At 40.1% G+C, this 22,553-nt stretch overlaps 1 protein-coding gene across 2 annotated transcripts in view; it reads right to left on the bottom strand.

Annotated features, from left to right (window-relative positions):
* sh3rf1 (SH3 domain containing ring finger 1) overlaps positions 1-20,150 on the bottom strand; it is a 46,855-nt gene extending 26,705 nt beyond the window's left edge. Inside the window, exons 1-2 of one of the 2 annotated variants that reach the window (XM_061029418.1) lie at positions 19,860-20,150; positions 17,539-18,029 (exon numbers count right to left, since the gene is read on the bottom strand). In XM_061029418.1, the coding sequence (XP_060885401.1) occupies positions 17,539-17,919 (381 nt within the window). In that variant the 5' untranslated portion in view covers positions 17,920-18,029; positions 19,860-20,150. The remainder of the gene's footprint in view (positions 1-17,538; positions 18,030-19,859) is intronic. The other variant, XM_061029409.1, reaches the window with a different exon arrangement.
* Positions 20,151-22,553: the final 2,403 nt, after the last annotated feature.

The following is a 22,553-nucleotide window of genomic DNA, read 5'->3' on the forward strand; positions in this document are numbered from 1 at the left end:
GAGGAGGGGTAGTCTGTCTGGTCTGCCCTTGTAAAAACATCTCCAGGACCAGACATGTCAGATAGTGGGAGCAAGAGCAGCATCTGCTACACTAGACAGGTGGACATTTGGGGACATTTGTCTCTAATTAGTCACTGGAGCTGCTTCCAAACTTGCATAAAACTCCTGAAGTTTTCGAGGTGAGCTGCATGTGTTAACGCAAACAGCCACATTTTTCACTTGGACTTTATCCAAAGTTTCTCCTGCCATCCCCCCAGCAGAATTTCTGTGTGAAGTTCGGGTGAGCTGATGTGAGAACGCAGTAGGATACTATCAGGAAAATTCACCACAAGTAAGTGGGAGGGGTGCAAATCCATAGACTGCATACACATCTCCGTGCATGTAGCGTTTCTATTAGCCAGCATGTTCTTCACCGCTCTTTTGGTGATATTGTGTTTCTGTCAAACTACACTTCATATAGACAAAATTGCAAATATAACGTCAAGTTAATTTTACATCAAGTCTTGCCTCAGGAGATCCCCCACGCCCCCAGTCCAAAAGGGTTATTCTCCTCCGTTGTGAGGTGCATGTGTGAACCACCAGATCAGGAGGATTTCAGGATTTCAGGTGCAGCTCGTCTAAAATTCTCTAGAAATTTTCAGGAGGGCAAATGTGTTTAAACGGCTTATTTATTAAAGACCATTGTCAACATCGTTGTGGCATGAACACTGACACATGATGTTAGAGAAGATTCGGGAGGCAGGGACCATCTTGATTCCATTAGAGCTGCATTAGTTTAAATTGATTCCTAATGGCCTTTTTAATGACCGCTGTAGAGCAGACTTCCCCGTACTGTCCACAAACCTGAGGGCTTCTTGGCATAAAATCCAGGAGCTGGGCCGCAGACAAAGAGAGGCAGACAAAAGGCAGCGATATCAGGCTTATTAGAGCAATAGCCAGAGAGAAAGAGACATTTTTCAACAAAACCAACAGGCACATAACGGTGTGTGTTATCAACTACACAAAATCAGACCCCAGCGGAAACTACATGTCGTTATATTTCCAGATATGTGTAAATCCTAAATGTATTTGTTTTTTTTTTGTCTCCATTAACGGTTTCTTTTTTTAAGGTCTGTTCAATACATGGTTGGAAATAAATCTTATATTAGTAAAATTAGCCTGCAGTGTTTTCACTCCTGCACTGCTCTGTGTACAGTGACAAAGCTAATGAAGCAAAATTATTCAATATTTTAATGACAGAATGCGAGTTGTTCCAAAGTCTTCTTGACTGATGATTACATAATCTAACTTTTGGGGGGGGGGGGGCATCCATATATTTGTCTAACTGAGAGATGCATCTACTGACCTAGCAACATGGACGAACATGAGGAGGAACAGAAGGAGAGTTTCAAGGGTTTTTTAAAGACTTCCTGTTCCTCTCACATGTGATTCAAACTTCCATCTGGCCTCCAGACTGCTCCGAGTGTTTTTGTGTGTAGACTATGTGTCGGTCCTCATTTGCCATGTAGTGTGGGAAACAAACAAGCACAGTGAGTTGTCATACAGTAAATCTCTTGGAAAGCTTGAATGATTAATTGCCTCACCACCTCCCTAAAAACTGTGGTAAAGTAGATCAATTATTTCCTCTTCACAAAGGCTGAGTGTTGCTAAGATTTTTATTGATACTGATTTTTGCGTGTTGATCACGTTTGTAACATTCTGGTTCCTGAACAGAGGAGAGTGGTCTTATGAAAAACATGGAAACTGGCTCATCATTTAACCAAATGGAATTGTCCTTTTTGCCAGAGAAATAAATACCTTGGCTTTCAAATAAGGGCAGTTCATTACATCACTTCACAAGTGCAGTATTTCAGTTAAACATTATTATTTAATTCATTACCAAAGAGTTGAGAGACCATATGACCATAGAAAACAAGAAAGACTCCATGACAACTTCTCTTCAAACATTTTAAATGGCTTTCTCATTACAGGATGGTCATGTACACCTTGAAACTTTTTTCAGCATCAAGCCTTCATCAAAAAGTCAATTTCATCATCAGGTTTGACCTCCTGAGGAAGGCTTGATGCTGAAACAAGAAGTTTAAATATCTACATGTGGATACTGTGATGTTAAGACATTTGAACTGTTAATAAAAATAAAGAGTGCCTTGGAGATGTTCCTTGTTTTCTATGATTTCACATTTCAAAAGCCAAAGAGGAGCTCAAATTTACACTTCTGAATCCTGGTCATCCTCTTTCCTGTGAATTTTGTATGCAAAAATATTAATTAAAAAAAAAAGTTGAAAAAAAGTAAGCTTTAAAGAATCTTTAAGCTAGTTCACTCCTTGTTTTGATGCCAACCATTTCCTAAAAAGCTGTGATTTTGTGTAAAATGTAAATAAAACAGAATGTGATGATTTGTAGAACACAAAGTGCTTTATGAAACAAAAAATAAGACAAAGGAGAGTCCTTCTGTTAGACCAGCTGAAATCCTATATTAAGCAAGAATGGGACAACATTTTCTAATAATTACAGAAACCTGTATGCTGAGGTCAGACTACACGTTAGCCGATCAGGCAGACGTGTTACAGAAATTGATTTTAGTTTTTTATGAACACCCTTCTTTTCACTAAATGTTTCTTAGTGGGCTATGGGAGTGTTTGTGTTGGATTTTGTTACCATGAGACACCACCAGGCTAGCTGTTTCCTGTGTTTATGCTAAGCTATGCTTACCGGCCTTCCTTGGCAGTCTAACATTTTAGTGCTAAAACATAAAAGTGGTATTACTGATCTACTGACCAAACGTGTGGCAAGAAAGTAAAGAAGTCTGTTTCCCATATTGGCAGATTAACTATTTGAGGTGATAGCCCCATTAGCTGAGGGTGGTTGCTCTCTCAGAACAAGCTATTGGCTGGATTCTAAATGTCTTTTTTCTCTGAAGATTCACAACACTGTCAAGAGACCATAAATAGCCCCCCAAAAAAGTGCCCCTGTGTAGAGTTTCCATAGAAACTAGAGAAAGGGAGTTTTTCTTTTGTCTCAGACAGAGAGCGAGACAACAGCTCCAGATGAGTAAACTGTGTCATGGGACTCTGCTGTGACGACAACTGTTTGTCTAATCTGAAGGTCCCTGTGCGACAGCATTATTTGAGCGTCAGGGAGTGAAAGTTTGGCATATCCGATGCATATTATCTTCCTTTGTGTTTCTCATATTTATGCTGTTTGAGCATACTGAAAATACAAACAGATATTTCTCAGCAAAAACTAACATGCAGCAAGAATATGCCTCAAATACATAACATTTTCTAAATACAATAACACCACACTAACTAATGACCGACTTGGAGAGAAAATGTCCTCTTCATCCCTGAGGGCCAGCTATAAAACACATCACAGAGGTAACCACTCACTGACCCCTGTTTAAATGCCAGCTCCGGACCTTGTAGGTACAGCCTGGAGGCTCATGGGAATCTGAGTGCTGGACTGTACAAACGCCAAGAGTAACAGCTTTGATCATAAAGACCCCATAAGGCTGCCATGTGCAAAAACTAGGACCAACATTGAGATTTCTGTCTTAAGGTTGTGGGGTCTATAAAAACATTCAACATATGGACATACAATCAAGACATTTCTGAGCTGAGAGCACTCAGAAAGCTATAAATTAATCATCAGAGAGAAAGATTTTCTACAGGAAGGCAGTATGGATTTATGGCAGAGCATATGCACACACTGGATAGTTGTCCCACATGCGGTTTTCATGAAGTGTGTTTTGGTGTACAATCTGGGCTCTACTGTGAAAATGCAATCGCACAAAACCACTTGCACGTGAGCTGGCACATCTCTTTGCATAGGGCTGGTTTTCTTTACCTGGCTAGCCTCAGATGAGGGGTGAAGGCTGGTTCTGGGTGGCCCTGGGATCACCCAGTCAGCTTGTCTGACTGAAAAAGTGGAAGAACAACTCTTTAGCTCTGTGCCAGTTCATACACACTTGGCTCAACAACAGTTCTCACAGGAACCCACTCGCATTTCAGAGCCGACAGAGAGAGTGAGGAATCAAACTGGAAAGGGAAAGGGGAGAGAAACAGTGTGAGATCAAAAGATGTAAGAGAAAATGAGATGGGGAAAGGAAGTAAGTGTCGCCGTCTTGAACCTGAACCTTTAATATGGTTCTGTGACTTAGATATTCAGACAAGATTTATTTGATCTTGGTCCTTTTAGGCAGGAATATTTTACCCTATGTCTTGAAGTTAGGACATTTGTTGTTGCCTTGGTATCAATATCCCATTTTTTAACAAGGTACACATTATTTAATGATGTAGATGTATGTGAACTTCACCCTGAAATAAAATCTCACCCTTCATGTGAAACTGTGGAGAGACATGTAAACAAAGTCCATTTTGAGGCATCTTGAATGTCAGGTATCTAATAAACTGTGTTAGGACTGAGGTTGAGTAACACAGAGGAAGTTAGCTTGTATCCAAGCTACAGCGGGATTAGTTCACAAATGTCACAGTATCTGTGTATTGAGTACCAGTCAATATGAGCTGAATACTAAGCATTTCCTCACATTACTCTCCACTGTGCTAGTGAAAGCGTGCAGTGTCTGTGGCCTTTTGTTCCTCTTAGTCTTTCAGGGTGAGCCACCTGCTCTGCTCTGCTCAGGCCCACTTCGATTTACGCAGGAAGATGGATATCGGGGGAAATCTGACAAGATTAGTCTGACAATTCCCTCATAAAAGCTGCTTTAACTCGTCTATCAGTTGTTAAATGTCTGATTGTTTGTCATTTACCTTCTTATCTTTGAATTGTCTAGTGTTGCAAGTTAGACTGGTGGGCAACTGAAGAATATTTGCTTGCCTTGGCTGCTATTTGTACGCCTCTTCAGAGGACAAACAAAGCCAGGATATTGACACAGTACTGGACAAGGGCCAAGGCACAAACACTGCATCTGCTCTCAGACGCAAGAAGCAGCACAGTACTGAGCACTTTTCACTTTCCTAAGAAAGTGTTTGTCCATTCCTCCCTTGACTCAGCCCAGATGTAACATGTAGCTGCTAGCTTCCTTTATCTCCACTGAATTTTAAGTGAGGCTTGAGGTACTGGAGCGAGGCAGCAAGAAGAAAATCTTGTTTTTGGCCCCTCATGTCTCAGTCTTTTGAAAGGGTAAGTTGAAAAGTTGGTCCATAGGACCTTGAATACAACAAAATGACATCAAAGAACTAGAGGTGGTGAAGACAAACTGTCGCGTCAAATTCTGTCGCTTGTGTCTTGGCCACGGAGGTGCACTTGAACACACGGGAGAGACAACAGCCCACAGCTAAAGAGCATTCAGGTTCAGGTGAGTGTGCAAGGTAAAACTCTTCAAACTAGCACAGCAGAAGTCAGCATTCAAAAAGAGAAGCAGGATGAACTGGTAAAAAGGTGCACAAAAAAAGGACTAGTAATTTGCCTCGTTCTGTAACTTTCATTTCTCTTTAACGCACCGACAGGATTTTACTTTACAATAAGAAATGTGATGCAACTAAACAAGGCTAGGTTACATTGTGTTTTGCAGTGTTAGCACAGAAGAGCATAACTGAGGACTTACTGCTTTTCATTGCTTGCTGATAAATCATTTTCTCCCTGTCAAAAAGTGATATGAACATGCAGAATAAACACCCTGCAGAATAAATCTATTATTTATCTGAATATATGATAGAGGAATCCCTGAACAAATGAGCAATACATCTACACACCTTGACCAATCAGTTGAGGCCCAGGCTCTCTGTCAGCTAAGCTTAAATAAATTGGCGTCAGTTTGGTGTTGACTAGGAGGCTAGCTAGCACAATGGTAAAGCTCTTGTGGTAAAAAGGGAACAGCTCGTCTGCTATTTTGATTGTTTTCCATTCAAGATGGACTATTGTAAAAACATGTATTGTAAAAACCTGAAAAATAGTTGAAAGACATAAAAAAAAATTGTTTTTTATTCATTGCAAAAATGTCGATATATGTTGTATATACTCTGAAGCTGTGCATGGCAGATTTTCCTCAAAGCATGCAGGCCTCCTTCTAATGCCTATCTCAGTGACTGATGATGGACAAACTAGCCGTCAAAAGGCAAACACATTGGCCCGTCTCATAAGACTTGAGACATTTGTCAAGAAGACACTTCTGCTGGCACAGACTCACTATCCCAGGTTGGTTACCCAGGCCACAGTTAGACTGTTAAGAAATGGGAGGAAGCAGAGACAGATTCTGGCTGGCTTTAAAATGAATAATGGTATCCATAAACATGGAAGCTACCGGAGCTCTAATTGACATGATGAGCTTAGGATCACACCTGATGCAGAACATAAACACAGGCTGGTTGGCTCAAACCTGCGCTGACATTTCATCACACAGTTGGCACAGATCGTTTGTGTACAGACTAAACACCTGTGTTTTTGTGGGTGTGTACTGTATGAGGGCCCTCACAGATCTAAAATCAGTCTATGAGTCATTAAAACAAACATTGACCTGGCTCGGTCACACCGTACTCACACAGGGCTTGGCCTGTTTTTGTGTCAAATAACAAGGCTCAAAGTACATTTTCCTACAGTCAGTTATTATGGGAAAGAAGTGTGAATGTAATTCTCCAGTCAGTGCTTGTCGTGGGATGTCTGTGCAGGCAGCATATCATGAATAAAAGCCCAGACCCCCGGTCTTTGTCAGAGCTCTCCCCTATTCAAGCCCACTTCAGTAATTAATCACACACTGACAGCCACAGAGACCCCACACATGTGGAGGAACGGAGAACACAGGTTTCAGTGGGTAAGTATTTAAGCCATTTTCTCCTTAAATACAATACAGACGATTTGCTTTGTAATCTTCTATGTGACAAAAGAGTCATTCAAAGTTATCAGTTTGTTTATAGAAAACTATTCTGCAGATAATGACGTTTTTTTTATATTACAAACAATGAAACATATATATAGAAATATATTAGAAATACAAATATTCAAGGTTTCCATCTTATTGGTGTAATACATCCGTATCTATGAAATCACTTATCAATCAGTTGAGGAAAAAGCATCAGTTTTAAATCCATATAGAAAATATGTGTTAGCTTCTTCACCCCTTTCTTATTTTAGTACTGGAACAAAGATAAGTGCATATAGCACATAGCATCTTGTTAAAATAATTCCCTTCAAGAACAAAGAATCCTGCAATTCAACTTTAAAGATCTGTTTAAGAGCACATTGTCACCAATGATTTGGAGATAAAGAAATTCAATAAGTGCTCTGTGATTTCTGCAATAAAGAATAAGCTAAAGATGTTGACACCGATAGCACAGAAGAAAATTGCCTCGGCCCTGGTGTTAGAAAAACACTGACAATACTGACTGAGAATTAGTAACAAGGCTCCAAAAAATAATTGTTTCTACAATTGTAATTATTTTTCACAGCCCCCGGTGCAAATGCACCAAAATAAAAAGGGTATGCAGTTTGTTTGTGGTGTCATGAGACAAGCGGCATTTAAGCTCAGACCAAAGATTTTCTTTGATACAATAGTGTTTAAATTTGCAGAGGCATCTGCTGCAACTCTCTCAGCTTATCTGTCACCAATTGGCAACATGCAGTGTTGAAAAATGAAGTGCAGAAGTGCAAAATGTCTGCAGTTCCTTGAGTGTCCACTTGAGGCTGGCTCCAAAAGCCACGGAAGTCACATTAACATTCCCATATTTCGGCACACACTGTGCAGGGGGTGAATTTTTTATTTTACTAACTTTTGTTTTTTTAAGGGACAAGAGTCATGTTTAATTATGGAAGGAACTGATATGACTGCTAGTAAGTGCACTTAGCTGGCAGGAGGTTAAAGGCCCACCTCAACTCCGCCTCTTATAAGGCTTTCACACTCGCCACAGGATATTATCATGAGAATTCACCTCGGGCCAATAGGAGGGGATGTGATGTTTCTATGCTGTGATTGCTGCACAGTGCATATAGTGTATGCATGCGATCACTATGATGTCTGTGCACGTAATGAAACGGCTGCATTACGTTTTCTGTTCTCCATTATGTTGTTCTCCACTCATTTGTTGATGTTGTAGCATTGATATAAAGGCAAATATTCTCATAACGTCGTGTAGCGGACTCTGTTGCTTTGTCCGCTACTTCTGCGTTGTTTTTTTACGTCACGTCTTACCCCAGGAGACCCCCCCGCCCCCCCCTCCCGTCTGACAGGGATAGTCTCCAGCTGTGAGGAGCATATGTGAACAGCCAGGTCAGGAGAATCTCCAGAGCAGTACTCCCAAAATTATCTAGATAATATCCGGAGTGCATATGTGAAAACGGCTTTTGTCTGTAAGTTAATTTAAAGCGGTCTTTCCAATATGGGGACCACCATGGTTGGGCATCAAAATTCCCCCTCAGTAACCAATGGGTGAGGTCACTGAGACTATACGTCCTACAGTCTCTGCTAGTCACCAGTGGCTGCTTTAACAACTAAAGGCACATCACCTGAGTCTACAGTCGATCAGCTTTTTCACAAAGTAAGCTTGGCAAGTTATTAACATAGTATCAGCTCAAGACACCTAAAATAGCTATTAGAAGAAACCATTGATAAAAAATGTTACAATGTTTTGTTGGATTAAATTAATTAATATCCATTCAGTTAAACAAAATGTGCTTTTTGAAACACATTTTTCAAAGACTACCTTCTGACAAAATTTTCCCAAACCACCACAAAATTAATTAATTAATTAATTGAAAACTTGCCTTTGCAGTAACACTGACTCTGTTCATATTACAGCACATATAGAAAAATCATTATAATTGCTTTGAATTACAGTATGCAACCCCTCTTCCTCTCTGGTCTTTGAACTGTAGACCCAGTGCCCTCAGCAGCTGGGACAAAGATGTCACTCAGGGGACAAATGCAGATTAACTGCTACTCTGGGCCTCAAAGAAAAACAGGAAAATGTTTCTGCTCATAGCAGACCAGCAAACACACCCGGCTTACAGAAAAAAGGCAAGAGATTTGAGGGAGAAAAGTGAGAAATATTTGAAAAGAATCATTAATCTCTAAAGGTGTGTGGGACAACACATTTGATGTGCATCGTGTTGAGGCAGAGGCCGCCTGCTGCTTGAAGATGTATTAAGAGTCAGTTATAAGGCTTTAGATCAGGGGTCAAACAACTGAAAACGAAACTCCCAGCAAATCATTACTCTGCCTCGGGGATGGGAACTAAACACTTAACATGCCAGCAGTCAAACGGCCCATGGATGACCACTCCTGCTCCCTCAAAAACAACACAGGGTGAGGGGTCAAACTGCTCTGTTAAGGCCAGGCAGGTATGAGGGGCACCTTGGGAATTAAGGGGGGAAGACAGTGAGTCACATGTTGGCAAACAGCTGACAAAACACCTGAGCAAATAAATTCCACTTTAGGCATTTGTAAAACAATTTGGTGTCAACATATAACACCAATTTCAGCAGACTAGAGTTGCTTGTTCACACATTTCCCACATAGCCAGAAGTTTTCCCTGTCGGAGGGGGAGGGGTGGTCTTCACAAGGCAAGACATGACATAAAGAAAAGGTTGCAGAAAAACCAAGATGGCAGACGAAGCGACCGTCTGTAACAGTTTTTTACCTCAATATAAAGGCTATATGTCAAATTGGACGTATTTACACTTTCAACAAACAAGTGGAAAAGAACAAACTGGCGAGCTGAAAGTATGAAGCAGCTTCATTCCGTGCATGATGATCCCATCGGTCTTGTGATATAAACGTAATTGCCCCAGATGAATTTCCTGAATATTACCTCCTATGCTTATAAATTGGCTCACCTCAACCTAATGCTTCATTTTATGGGGAGGCTGGCATGAAAAAGACTGGATGAAGTCAGGGTGAAACATGCAGCTCAACCTTCTGCTTTGTGCTTTGTGTGAAAACACCATAGTTCATACAAAATGGAAACACAGGTATAAAACTCTTTACGTATGTTCAAAGTGTCCTGTAATTCAGTCTTTAGATAAGTGCTGGTCCCAATAAAACGTGGACCACATATCCAAAGTGAAACTCAAGAAATGCTTTAAATGGCCCCCACAGGTGTGACAAGAGGAGGTAAAAAAAAAAAAAAAAGGTCACGGCTGCCTCACTTAATATTGTCATGCTGTCAGACTTGGCAGGAGACGAGATATGGAGGAAAGAAGCAGGGGGGGTGATGACAGATGTGGCATTTTTTGGAGGTTGGACCACCCAGACATGAGTGTAAAGAAAACTGGAAATAACAACAAACATTCACACTTCTTTGTGCTACAAAATGAGATTAAATGTCATTATTGGATCACTTGCCAGTCCAAACTGTGTTAAAAATGATGGCCAGATGGGTAAACCTTTGGATGAGCATGAAAAGATGCCTTGCAACAAGATACATCTGCCACAGCTGAGACGGCCCCTGGGGCTTTCAGGTGCACAGACACGTCACTGCGTGCAGGATTATCATCGAAACTAGAGACTTTATGAATATGACAGACATGTCCTTTCTAATGACCACGTTTTCCAGAGAGTCAGTATTGTATGTCTCATAACTAAAAATTCAGAAAGTACACTTAAATACATGTTGACATTGAAAGTAGGTTTAAGTGAATGAGGTGAACGTGAGCTGGCAAGTAGGGCGAGACCAGACAAGCCCGATGTTTAGAGTAGAAACAGTGACCTGCGAATACTCATGGCATTCCTCAGAGACACACTCACACAAAACATCCTCCTCAGTCTGGGAGAAAGAGGTTAAAAGGAGATTAAGCTAAACAAGTTAACTCTTTCCTCTAGAGTCTATAAGCTTGGAAAGTCTTGACAAAGACAAAGTAAAAGGCACACACCCTCCATCCAGGGAGCCGTGTGTCACTACTATGAGGAGGCCTTGGCTGCACCTTAATCACATGATGAAGTCCTTTGAACTTCTCCCTGGGAAACATGGAAACCCACACATGGGGTACAGTAATTTTCCACAGCATAAGTGGCCACTTGCTCATTCTCTGTATGTTTTCCAAAACATGGTTTGAATTGTAAGGCATGTGTGAATTGCAAATCAGTGTGAAAGGGATGATGAATGTGTTTATGTGAACGCATGTTAGCAGTGCGACATACTGCTGACCTGTTCAAGGCTCCTGTCCAGGTTCCTCTTCTGTAACCCAGCGGTTTTAACTCCACAGGGAGATCATGAAGGGATGGCCACGACAGGAAATCAATAGATGAACTGATTCACAACCTTCTGTGCTCCAAATCAATTTGACCGGCCTCACAGCCAAACAAGCACCTGATTTTTAAATGGCCAAAATTTGGCTTACATAAAATAAAGAGGTCAGAAGACTAAAGAAAAGGCTACACAAACTCAAGTCCAATTACCTTTTAGATTTATCTCCATACCAGAAATCTAATCTTTGATATTATAAAAGTAAAAATCAAATGATATTGATACCTGTTTGGATACCACAGCTACAAAGTTAGAAGTTCGAGGCACCCATAGTTAATTTCTTGTTTTCAATTGTTAAAAAATACAGGCAAAATCCTACACTCTATCTTAATCGAACAAATATGTTGTTTCCAAGTTTTCTTGTAATTTTTGACATATTAATTTCTCTCATAAGCACCTGTCTTGTGAAATACATGTAGTTTTTTTAAAACCTTTGGCACTTTTCGATAGTTTCAATGATGATTAAAATTACATAGATTGTATAATATAAGAACAGGTGGTGATGAAAAGTAGAAAAGTAGCAAAAAGTTTAAAACCTTATCACCAACATTACAATCGTTTTGGACAACAAACGGAACAGCAAATGCCCCCCCAAAATTTGCCAATTAATATAAAACTTTGGATTTGATGTAACAGCAGCAGCTGTTACCTCAGTGAGGGCTAATCAGTTGTGCAGTAATGCATATTGGAATTTTTTACTTCTCAAAGCCCACAAGAAACCAAATTACAACCAAACAGGAGGATGTAGTGTCCATTTGCTGTACGAGTGTGTCTGCTACACCTACTGAAGCTCTTTAGCTGCTGCAGTAATTCTGCTCAGGGTTAATACTAGAGCAGAGAAGTACCCAAGTATCCAGATAAAACTTGCTGGCCACAGACGGACACCTTACTATTAAGTGAACACAGTAAGTTGTTTAGGTAACCATTAATGTCAATACCAGTGGTAGGGTCGTTTTGTTGTCTTTTGTTTTGCTTAGATGCACGGAGCCCAGGTCTGTTGAAGGTGTCAAGACAGTTTGGGTTGCGATGGCAACTCAGGTCCATAAGGTAGGTTATGTAAATTATCAGTAGAGCATAGCAGCGTTGCTGGGATGAGGGGTCTCTTCACTGAGTGCTTTCAACTTTTGGTGTAAAAATCTCTGATTACCCACATTGTTTTGATACTTTGGTTAATTTCACAGTCAGAGTCAGTTATTAGAATAAAATGATCTTTCTTAATCCATCACTGAAAAAAAACTGCACTTGTCAACAATAAACAAGCTGACTTAAGTCATATTAGATTAGTGAGTGAAAACACACGCCAGCAAGCAGAGACTCAGACACAGGTAGCTTAACTACATAACAAGTGTTTTGTTTCACCAGAATCAGAGTCAGCAGTACGAGGAGAGCAGGGAGCAGTGCCGACTCACTGTCTAATAAACTCTAATCTCATTAGACCTTTAACAGGCTCCAGCCTGGATCAGACAGCAAGGAGGGAGGAGGCACACAGCAGAATTATGGGAACAAAAATACAGCTTGTGTCAGTGTCTTGGAGGAGAAAATTACAGGTGGCTCTTAAATCCAGTGACACGCACTGTCCAGAAGGTCATGGCTACTTGTAGACCTCCGTGGGAAATAGAGAGGAGGCGAGAGAAAAAGCATGAGTGTGTTGAGAGAGCAGGAATGAAAAGACTAAAGTTCTCTCAAAAAGTTCCCAGTGGAAAGCAGAAAGTATGTGTTTGCCAGTGTGTGGGCAGCGTGCGGGTGTAATGATGGGGTTGTGTCGCACAGGCAGAGGTCAGCCAGCCGGCCAAGAGGAAAGGCTTCAACAACAATGTGATGTCATCAAAGAGGGCCAGCGTGACTCATCGACCTCAGACGAAGGAGGTGCACAGGAATTTTAATGACATGCCTCCACATGAGGAACCCATAAACAACATTCTTCTTCTCTGGGGAAATAAATCAAGTACAAAAGAGGATGAGACGAAAAAATCAGAACAACTTTGATTTAAAAATAACTTGGAAGACAAACTTTCTAAATGTCTGATGAGTGGAAAAGCTGCTTTTTGATTCCCGCTTGTTTAGGATTCAGTTTTCAGTTGATATGAAGATTATGAGAAATAAAAGCAGATGGAGGGGAATCAACTTAAGAGCCCTTTAAAACGGAAGAAAACTTTCCATAAATAAAGCTCTCATTATCAAGTAAGAGACAATGACCCAATTAAATCCCCAGCAGCTCAGAAAGGAATAGTGTCTAATATCCCATCAACGAAAATACACAAAGACACACACTCACAGCTACTCACACTCACATCCAATAGACAGTTAGGAGAGGTTATTGTCAATTAGAGCCTCGTTAGTAATCATTGAACATATAAAGCTGAGTTCAAATGAAAAGTGAAGACCATTTTCAGGCCAATTAAAAAGCTCCAGCACAACTTTGACAATGTGTTGTAAGAGTATTTTTAGTGTTTGAATGTGAAAAAAGGACTTAAAAGTTATTAAATGATGAAAAGAAAGTGTAAAAGAACACACTGCATGTTTCTTTTGGCATGTTTTGTATTTTTGAATTTGCATTACCGGTCCATATCATTGACAAAAAAGAGCTGTAGGTGTAGGTTTTGTTTTTTTCCTGAAATGGTACAACCCTAAGTCAAATGTCAGCTCAAATTTTGCTTACTACAGCGAGGGGAACAAAAACAAACAGATTTTACTACTTAATTGAATTAAATGAGTTGAAACCTCGCCAAAAATAGCCAAGTCACGATGCAGATTAGAGAAAAAGGACGTGCTTTGTGAAGAAAGTCCAAAAAAAACAGATCAAATGACGTACAGTTTTTAAATGGAGTTTTGGATTGACCATTTTTGATTCAATGAAGGATGTTGGTAGAATCTGAGCAATGACAGTAGGAGTGTGGGTAAAAAAAGAATCGCATACATTTTTAAAGTTTTGAGTCATTTTAAGTACATTTTCATCAGCAGCGACTTTGACATGCACCTCTTTACTGATCTGCCAGCCAATTCTGAAAACATTTAAAATAAGTTCCATTGTCTGTTTCATTTAAGTGACCTGCGCCCTTACAGTGTCATCAACAATGAAGGTTTTGGATTTATGATGTCATTTTTTCCCCTGGGACTTTCTGATGAATACTCAGTATCATGGCTTAAGCCCACACATTGTCATCATATTAAAGTATTTTGCAGGTTAAGCATAAACAAATTTCATCTGTATTTTCAGTTTTCCTCTGTGTATAATTTACATTTTTGCACTGAGCTGATAAACAAACCCTTACAAATAAAAAAGCTGCATTATCATCACATTTCATTGTGCTTTTAATGTGACAATAATTTGCAGCAGATTGGAGTAGATCCTGAAATAAGCAAGCACCCCTTTGTAACATATATGAAATGTATTGTGAACCAAGAATCTGTCAAAGTCAATTGTAAATCAAATCGTGATGTCTATAATCAAAATGTAAATGGATCTTGAGATATTGAAAGATTCACACCGCTTCACAAAACAGCACGGGGTTCTCCCATGAATACACAACGGCAGAAAATGTAGTTTAGCCTTTGCTCTGGAAACAAGTTAGTATCTCTAAATGTGCTCTAAGCGGTCACTAATAGGCAGGACTTTAAAACTGAACCCTAAAGCTTTATCACTAAGAGAAGCAGTTTGGGGGTCATCTAACGATGTAATGACTCAACTATCTGGATAACTAAAGACATCCGCAGAAACCTCTCTCTAATTCCTACCACTCTCCCTCACTGGCCCCGACCCCTGACTGCTGTGACCCCTGCACCCTGACCTTTGGCTTGCAGACAGCTCCAATGGCTTTACTCAGGCAAAAAAAATACCACTGGGCTATCTGTTTTCTATCTGTGTGAACAAAATACTGTGTCATATGAGTCAACAAGGCAGAGAGGAAGACAAAACATCCATGTAACAGAGCACCAGTGTGGAGGTGAGTCACCGACCCGACTGTGAAGGGCCAGACGGCCACAGCACGATCATGTACGAGCCTTTTCATTTAGCTCATCAAAGAAATGCCAGCGCAGTGTCAAACAACTGCTGCAACCCCGGAGATGGTTAGAGGAGGGGGGCAGAGAGCTGACTCACTAAACATTTGTCCCTTTTGGTCCCGACGCCTTCACTTAACACTCATCAGCTTCTGTTACCGTTAGCCTTACATACACACACACACAATCTCTGCTGGCCACTCTACACGTGTCGGTCAGTCGTGAAGATCAAGAGGGGCCCCAGGACAAAACCCTGTTGTGCATCTGTCAGGCGGTCCCCACCTCCCTCCCCTCACCTCCCATATAAGAATTGGGAGGTGGAGCTCTGCTTGAACAGGGGGGCACGACACCGGAGGAGCTGCTTGAAACCTCCAAATTCCCCTGAAAAACCGGGTGACAGGCGACGAACAATAAAGAAGTGGGACTTGAGGGTGTCACCCAGGGGCAGTGAAGCGCTCAGTCCCCCCGCTGAGCGCTAAGAACAGATCAGACTTGGGCAATCAGTGACAGCTTTGATCTCTGCCTTTTATGTTGTAAAAACGTTACACCTGCAACAGCCGTAGTCTTTTCTTGTTCTCTGTCACCGGCAGAACGCCTCTGGTTTTGGAGAAAAGACACGGAGGGACGCCATTTGTGCTTTCTGCAAAATTGTAAGAAATCTATAGAGGAAAATAGGAAACAGCTTTTGAGTGCTTTTTAACAATTACACAGTCAGACAAAACGCTTTCATGGGGGAGGATTGTACCCTCCGTGCCTACACTGAGGGATTACAATTAACTGTCAATCCTAGAAAACACAAAAAAAAAAGAGGTGAAAGAAAGTGGTAGTTTCAAGTGTCCACTCTCTTTATCTCCAACAAACAGGCTTCTCAGAATCGAGGGGGAAATTCCACAACGCAGAGACGGCTTTGAAACGAGCACGTATACTCTAAAGTGATACCAGTGTGGCAAATGAGGCGGGTCCCCCCGGTAGCGATTTTTACAGCAGGGTCTCTGATCTTCGTACCTGCATGGCCAGGCAGACACATTATCAGCTCTTTGACATTCCAGTAATTCTACATGAGACCTTGACATCTTTTCATCTCAAGACATCTCTCCCTCTGTGAAGACCAGCACTGCAGAAAACAGAGGCCTACACGTTGTCACATTTTGTGCAGCCAGGTTTTCAACGTGTGAAGGAAACCATTCAATATATAATATCATTGAGTTTTGGCTATTTTCAACGCAGGAAATGTCATGATGATATTCATTTTGACAGAGTTGAGTAAGACGACATAAGCTCTAAAAGAAGTTTTTGAGATTTGCTCAGTCTGTATGCTTGACTGTCCCACTTCTGTGCAATAAAGAATGATTTGTAAGCGTTTCATTAATTTACAATTGAAAATGGAATCACACAATAAGTTCTCACAGTACTCATCATATTGGTCTTGTGGCTTGACTAAAGTATGATAATATTGTAACTTCAGAACACTGGCTGAACCCAAAGAGATGTAATTTCACACTAAATAATGGTCCGAGCAGCTCAGAGGAAGTAAGCACATTTAACTTTTAACAGTGAGAAATGGCAGACATCAGAAACTGGATATTGACTTTGCAGGAGCACAACGTTATGTTGGTTGAAAATTGAGCAGTTTTTTGGAAAGGTTCAACAAAATGTCAGCAAAACATTAAAGAAATACATGCAAGGACAACTTCAGTCCTCAGCACCTGCTCAGCACATAACCACAAGGGTAAAAACATGTTCTACCTAACAAAGAGAGAAATGTAAAAGGCATTATTTTTCCTATTCTCTGTGTTTCAAAGCTCATCACTCACTGTTTAAATAAAGCAGCTATAAAACACACTCCACACATTTCACTATTTTCTTCTTCTGCTTCTCTCACCATACTTTACAACTCCTCTCAGTAATGCAGATAAAACCACCACCGAGTCGTCCCACCCTGCTTTTCTCACGTACTTTCACTAGCCACACTACAGCAGAGGATCTCAAGAGTAAGAAAAGACTTTGGCATACAGCATTGTCAGCAACTACCAGAGAACTGAGAAGCCTTCATAGAGAGAGACCCATGCAGCTGCAGTCAGAACAGAGAGCAGACTCATTTGTTGGCTCAACTATTAACTCTGCTCTCAATCACTGCCATTATAATGCTGGGCTGCTAGTCAACTGGCTGGCTCGGGATCACCATGATAACCGTTAATCCGCAGAAAGATTAGAGAGCCAGTAATGCAACATGCTGCTTTTAATCCGCACAGATTTTCTCTGTTTTGTTTCAGCTTGACCCTAACAATGGGAAACACATATTCATGCTCACTGATCCATGCTCAGTCATGGTGAGTATACTAACCCGGACGAGGGTGCTCTTTGCCTGAGCTCGCTGGGGCTGTGCTCCAGGAGCGCCCTGGTCCCTGGACCCACCGCTGTGCGCTCTGGCCACGGCTCCAGAAGTACCATTGGTGCAGACTCCAGCTCCAGGACCAGCCCTGCGAGGTCTCTGCTTGATGCCGTCCAACAAGCGCACGAGAAGGATGTTGCTGGGGAGTTCATCCACGGCACACTCCACCAGCGTGCGACACTCCGGGCAGCGCAGCTCCCCGCGTGAGCCCAGGATGCCTTGGAGGCATCGTCTGCAGAAGGTGTGCTGACAGGGGAGAACCTTTGCAGAGGCGTCCAGGCGCTCCAAACAAACAGGACACTCGAGTAAATCCAACAACACTGACTCGTCCATTTCTCTTTTGAGTTCTGCTTCTACTTCAGCAGAAAGACATGATGCTGCTCAGGGACCAGTGCTGTCACGTCACTCCCATTCCTCGACTGTGGCCATGGCATCTGCATCAGCTTTAAACAGGGTCAAGATATGCAAATTAATCTTCAGTCAAAACAAGAAATAGGTCATGGTTTGCATCCAACAGACATCACAAAGGGCTTAAACTGCATGCTTCTGCTTAATTTGTTGCACATAGAAAACCTTAAGGCTACCCCGTTAAAGTACATTATTCATATCTGTTGACAAACCCTCAGATTGATGTCACATTAGTAGTTTTCGTTTTGTTAGCTACACAGTTGTTTAAAGAGTAATTCAAGAGCAACAGCATGGCAGGTGGTGAAGCTCAAAGAACGTCAAATTGACTATTAAGTGTTCATTATGCTTAAGGTTTCTGACTCTTTTAAATAACAGACAGAGGCGCCGTCCTTTCTCAAACATAGAGCCAGGAAATGAATCAGGTAAAAACCTCGAAATAAAGCAATTTCATGTTAAAAACCAGTGTTGGTCCGCTGCCTCTTTGGGGACTGAGAGCTGAGCTGCTGTTTACTTAAGCCCACTAGCTGACTAAAACTCTTCATTCAGGTAAACTATATAGAAAAAGTGATTAGAAACTCTTAAATAGTAGTCAGCAGGAAGTACAGCAGGAAGAGCCGTCACTTGTGGAAAACTGGAAGTATAAATGTGCCAGGTAAAGCATGGGACCGACATGTTCTAATAATGGAGTTGGGTGACGGGAACAACTCGTCAAAGCTCGTTACTTTGAAGCCAAATCCAGACAGAAATGTCTCTTTTCAAGTGTCACAGTTGTTACTGTGTAGTGGCAAAAACCTTGAACATAATTGCTACACATGGGTTGACAGTTTATTATGTTGCAATAACTCATTGCACTATTAAAACAGGCTAAACACTAGGATTAGAGAAAATCTAATTAAATAGAGTATGTCATGATATACAGAAACACCTATATGAATAACTTATGACTAAAAATTACATTTTTTGTCAATAATATAAGATTTATCTTTGTATTTATCACATGCCCTGTAACACCCAACATCGTTACAATATTTTTTTTATTCATCTGAGCAAAGGAATTAAGATATAACCTCGCATGTGAACTATTAATTAAATATTGATCATGCTTTTGGGAATCCAGTGAATCGATATTTTCTTACGACCCTGGATGTCACAGTGAAACTGACGCATTCACTGACACATTTAATGCTGCAGCAAACACAAAGCCACTGTCTTATTGTGTGTGTCATTAAGGGATTGACTGGCCAAGTTAATCTAATTTAGTCGACACGGATAACTACACCTGCAAACTGTGATTATGGATAAATGGACCCATGAACTTTTTGCATGATTAAACACAGAAGAAAAAACACAGAAAGACCTGCAAGTGAAAGTCTGTGATTTGTTTTTGAAAAGCGAAAACATGCATTTAATTATTACACAGAATGTCACAGACTGTATTTATCTGTTGAGCAATAATGTGAGTGCACAGAAACACCAGCCTGATGTCACCGATCAGGATCCTGGCATCACAAGAAGGCATTTCAGGATTTTCCAGGGTTTTTAAGCAGAAGCGTAACGTTACTCAGAAAATGTCAATATTACGTAACACTGAACAGCATGAAAAACATGTAGTGATACTTATAAGTCTGTTATGACTCCTAGATGGGGAGACTTATTAAAAACTGCTACATTAAGTTCGTTTACAAGCAAAAAACAATGGTTTACTGGCGGCGGGCTCCACTTTGATGTCGCCACATTTAAGTAACTATGTAACTTTTTTTAAGGGTCTCCATACTTTAAAAAATGCTTTCTATAACTTTTTGGATTGAAGTGATTTATTGATGACACTTTAAATTCAATCTCCAACTAAATACAAGTCAGCTTACCTCTTCCAAAACACGACTCCTCCTCTTGTTGCCTCGTATCTCCCCAATTTCTGCTTTCCTGCTAGTTAGCAAGCGACCTGGAATCAACAACACTTAAATGGAGTATCCGCCTTTAAAAAATAGTTTTCTTCTAATAGAGGTTTTGTTAAGAGACGTACAACGTTGAATTAAAAAAAGCACCTCTATTAAACATTAAAATAAAACCTAACATGAAAAGGAAACAAGCGAGACAACGGAACTCCTACTGCTCCCTCCTACCGCCATGCTAGGACGCTACTTCTGTTCTGCTGCTGGAAACAAGCGGAGAGGGGGAGGGAGTGTGCCGCCTTCAAGGACCGTAGAACAAATGGGAAAATCATAGATGCTAATTGAAACAGAATCAGCTTTATTGGCCAGGTATGCTTACACATACAATGAATTTGACTTCGATCACCTGTTCTCTTCATGCAACATAAAATATCAACAACAAACAAACAAATAAACAAAGACTTATATGTAAAAGACTAAATAAGACAATAGTGCAGTAGAGTTGTGCAAAAGATGCTGAAATAAACAAGATAATAAATGATGTAATTTGGTAACAGTTGGGTTATTTACATGAGGTAGATAGTTTATACAGTATTAACATTAAGGAAGTGTGCATATTAATGTCACAATGCATACATGCATCAATTAAAGGATTACAAATGAGGCCAATTAAAAACGCCATAATCAAAATTAAGAAACTTTCTTGTTACTAAGAAACAAGTTTTTTACTCATTAATACATTTTTCATGTTTATTTGATTTGTAAACTATTTGAAACAGACTGCTTATAATACATCTAGAGAATTTTTTTTTTTTTTTTTTCAAATAATCACTATAAAGCACTTTTAAGTAAATGTATTTGTTGGCCTTTTAATTCGTACATGCACTTCATTTTGGTGCATCAAAATTAAGTATTTTCTGTTCAAACTGCACACTGTGTGGAAATGTATAGTGTAAGTACTGTACATCTCATCAAGTTCACCTTTTGTATATTTTGTGCTTTTTGATATTCTGTCATATATTTGTATATTGCTCTTGTATTTTTTATCTTATTCTACTTAAGTTCCCTGTCAGCAGCAGCACTGATGTTCCTATAGCCTTCTCCTATTACTTTTACTATGTGCAATATGGGTAATGTGCAGTACTATATGTTGTTGTGTTTTTTAACTGGTATGTGCTTTTCTGTTTACATGTTGATTTTTATCTGTTTCCATTGTTTTTATTTATTCATTCTAATGTGGAAGCAGATGAATGTTTGCAGCACTTCGAGTTCAAGACAAATATCCCCAAGTGGACAATAAAGGGTATGGTGTTACTCTGTAACCTTCTGTATCATACAGTATTGTATTGTATCGTATTTTACGGTACTTTTCGCTAATTATTTTGCACCAAAGCACCAAGTCAAATTCCTTGTATGTGAAAATGTATTTGGCAGTAAAAAAAAAAACTATTCTTGTTCTGACTGTGATAAAAAAAAAACTATTTTCCTCTTAACTACCTGATTATCCATTTTTATTGATACACTTAATAATCCTCCTAGTTTTAGTTATTCTCTAGAATCAATCTGTATGTTTATATATTGAGATAATGGAAAATTAATGTTATAAACTTTAAAGTGGCTATGCTATTTCAAAGTCAAATCGCTCTACCACAGCTGAAAAGAGCGAATTCCGAGGCACACCTGAAGGCAGCTTCCAGCGTTGTCAAACGGGCGTGAACTGAATCGCATAAATGAAATTTAATGATGTGTCAAAGAGCAGCATCTTTTCTCTGGCGGACTGGAAAATATGTTTTTCATTTCATAATGGGGCCACACAAAGGGACTTGATATGCTGTGAGCTGAAAGAAAATGACCCAAAATTATCTCCAAAAGATATTTTTTTTCTGTTGTATTCAAGCAGCAGTTTCTGCTCGGTTACAGTTTATAACATATATGTGTGTGTGTGTGCACTCTTCTCTGTCATGTCGTGTGGATAAAAACATTTTTTTAAAAAGTGGTCCATATATTTACTTAGTAAGGTAGTTTTATAGTTTTAATTTGCATCTGGTGGTCACCCCCCCCCCCCCCCCCCATACATTTAAATGTTTTCTCTACTATAGCAATTAGTTGGGATAACAAACTTCTAAAGAACTTACAGAAAAGGAGATGTTTTGAGTTCTGCTTGAAACCATTTATGATGAATACATTTTATCAAATAAAAAATATTTAGTTTAAAGGGATTTTAATAATAAAAACATCTGAAATTAGTATAAAAAGTACTCTGCATTGGATTTGTACTATTTTTGTCATTTATTGACGCAAAATAAATTGATTGATGGCTTGGTTGATTAAAAATAATAGACAAAAATAAAGGAAGTAGGAAGCACGTTTATCCAAAAACACCAAACAAAACATTTGATAAAGACCTCTGACTCCTAATAACCTTCACAACAAAGCACCACACTAGTTGAAGGAGAGGCGGAGGAGTGAGACACTGGCAGACAATAAACATGTGATTTATTTTTATCTCATTCTGACGACGCTGCATATTGAGCAAGAGGGAGAGATGAAGGGGAGGGAGAAAGAGCAATAAAGAAGGAGATTTATATGGAGGTGGCTCTCTGCTGTCACATGTGATCCCACAGGAGTCGGCAGGAGCCCTCAGGTCATATTTCCTCACTGTGAGGA

Source organism: Labrus mixtus, chromosome 3, assembly GCF_963584025.1.
Source record: "Labrus mixtus chromosome 3, fLabMix1.1, whole genome shotgun sequence".
NCBI lineage: Eukaryota > Metazoa > Chordata > Actinopteri > Labriformes > Labridae > Labrus > Labrus mixtus.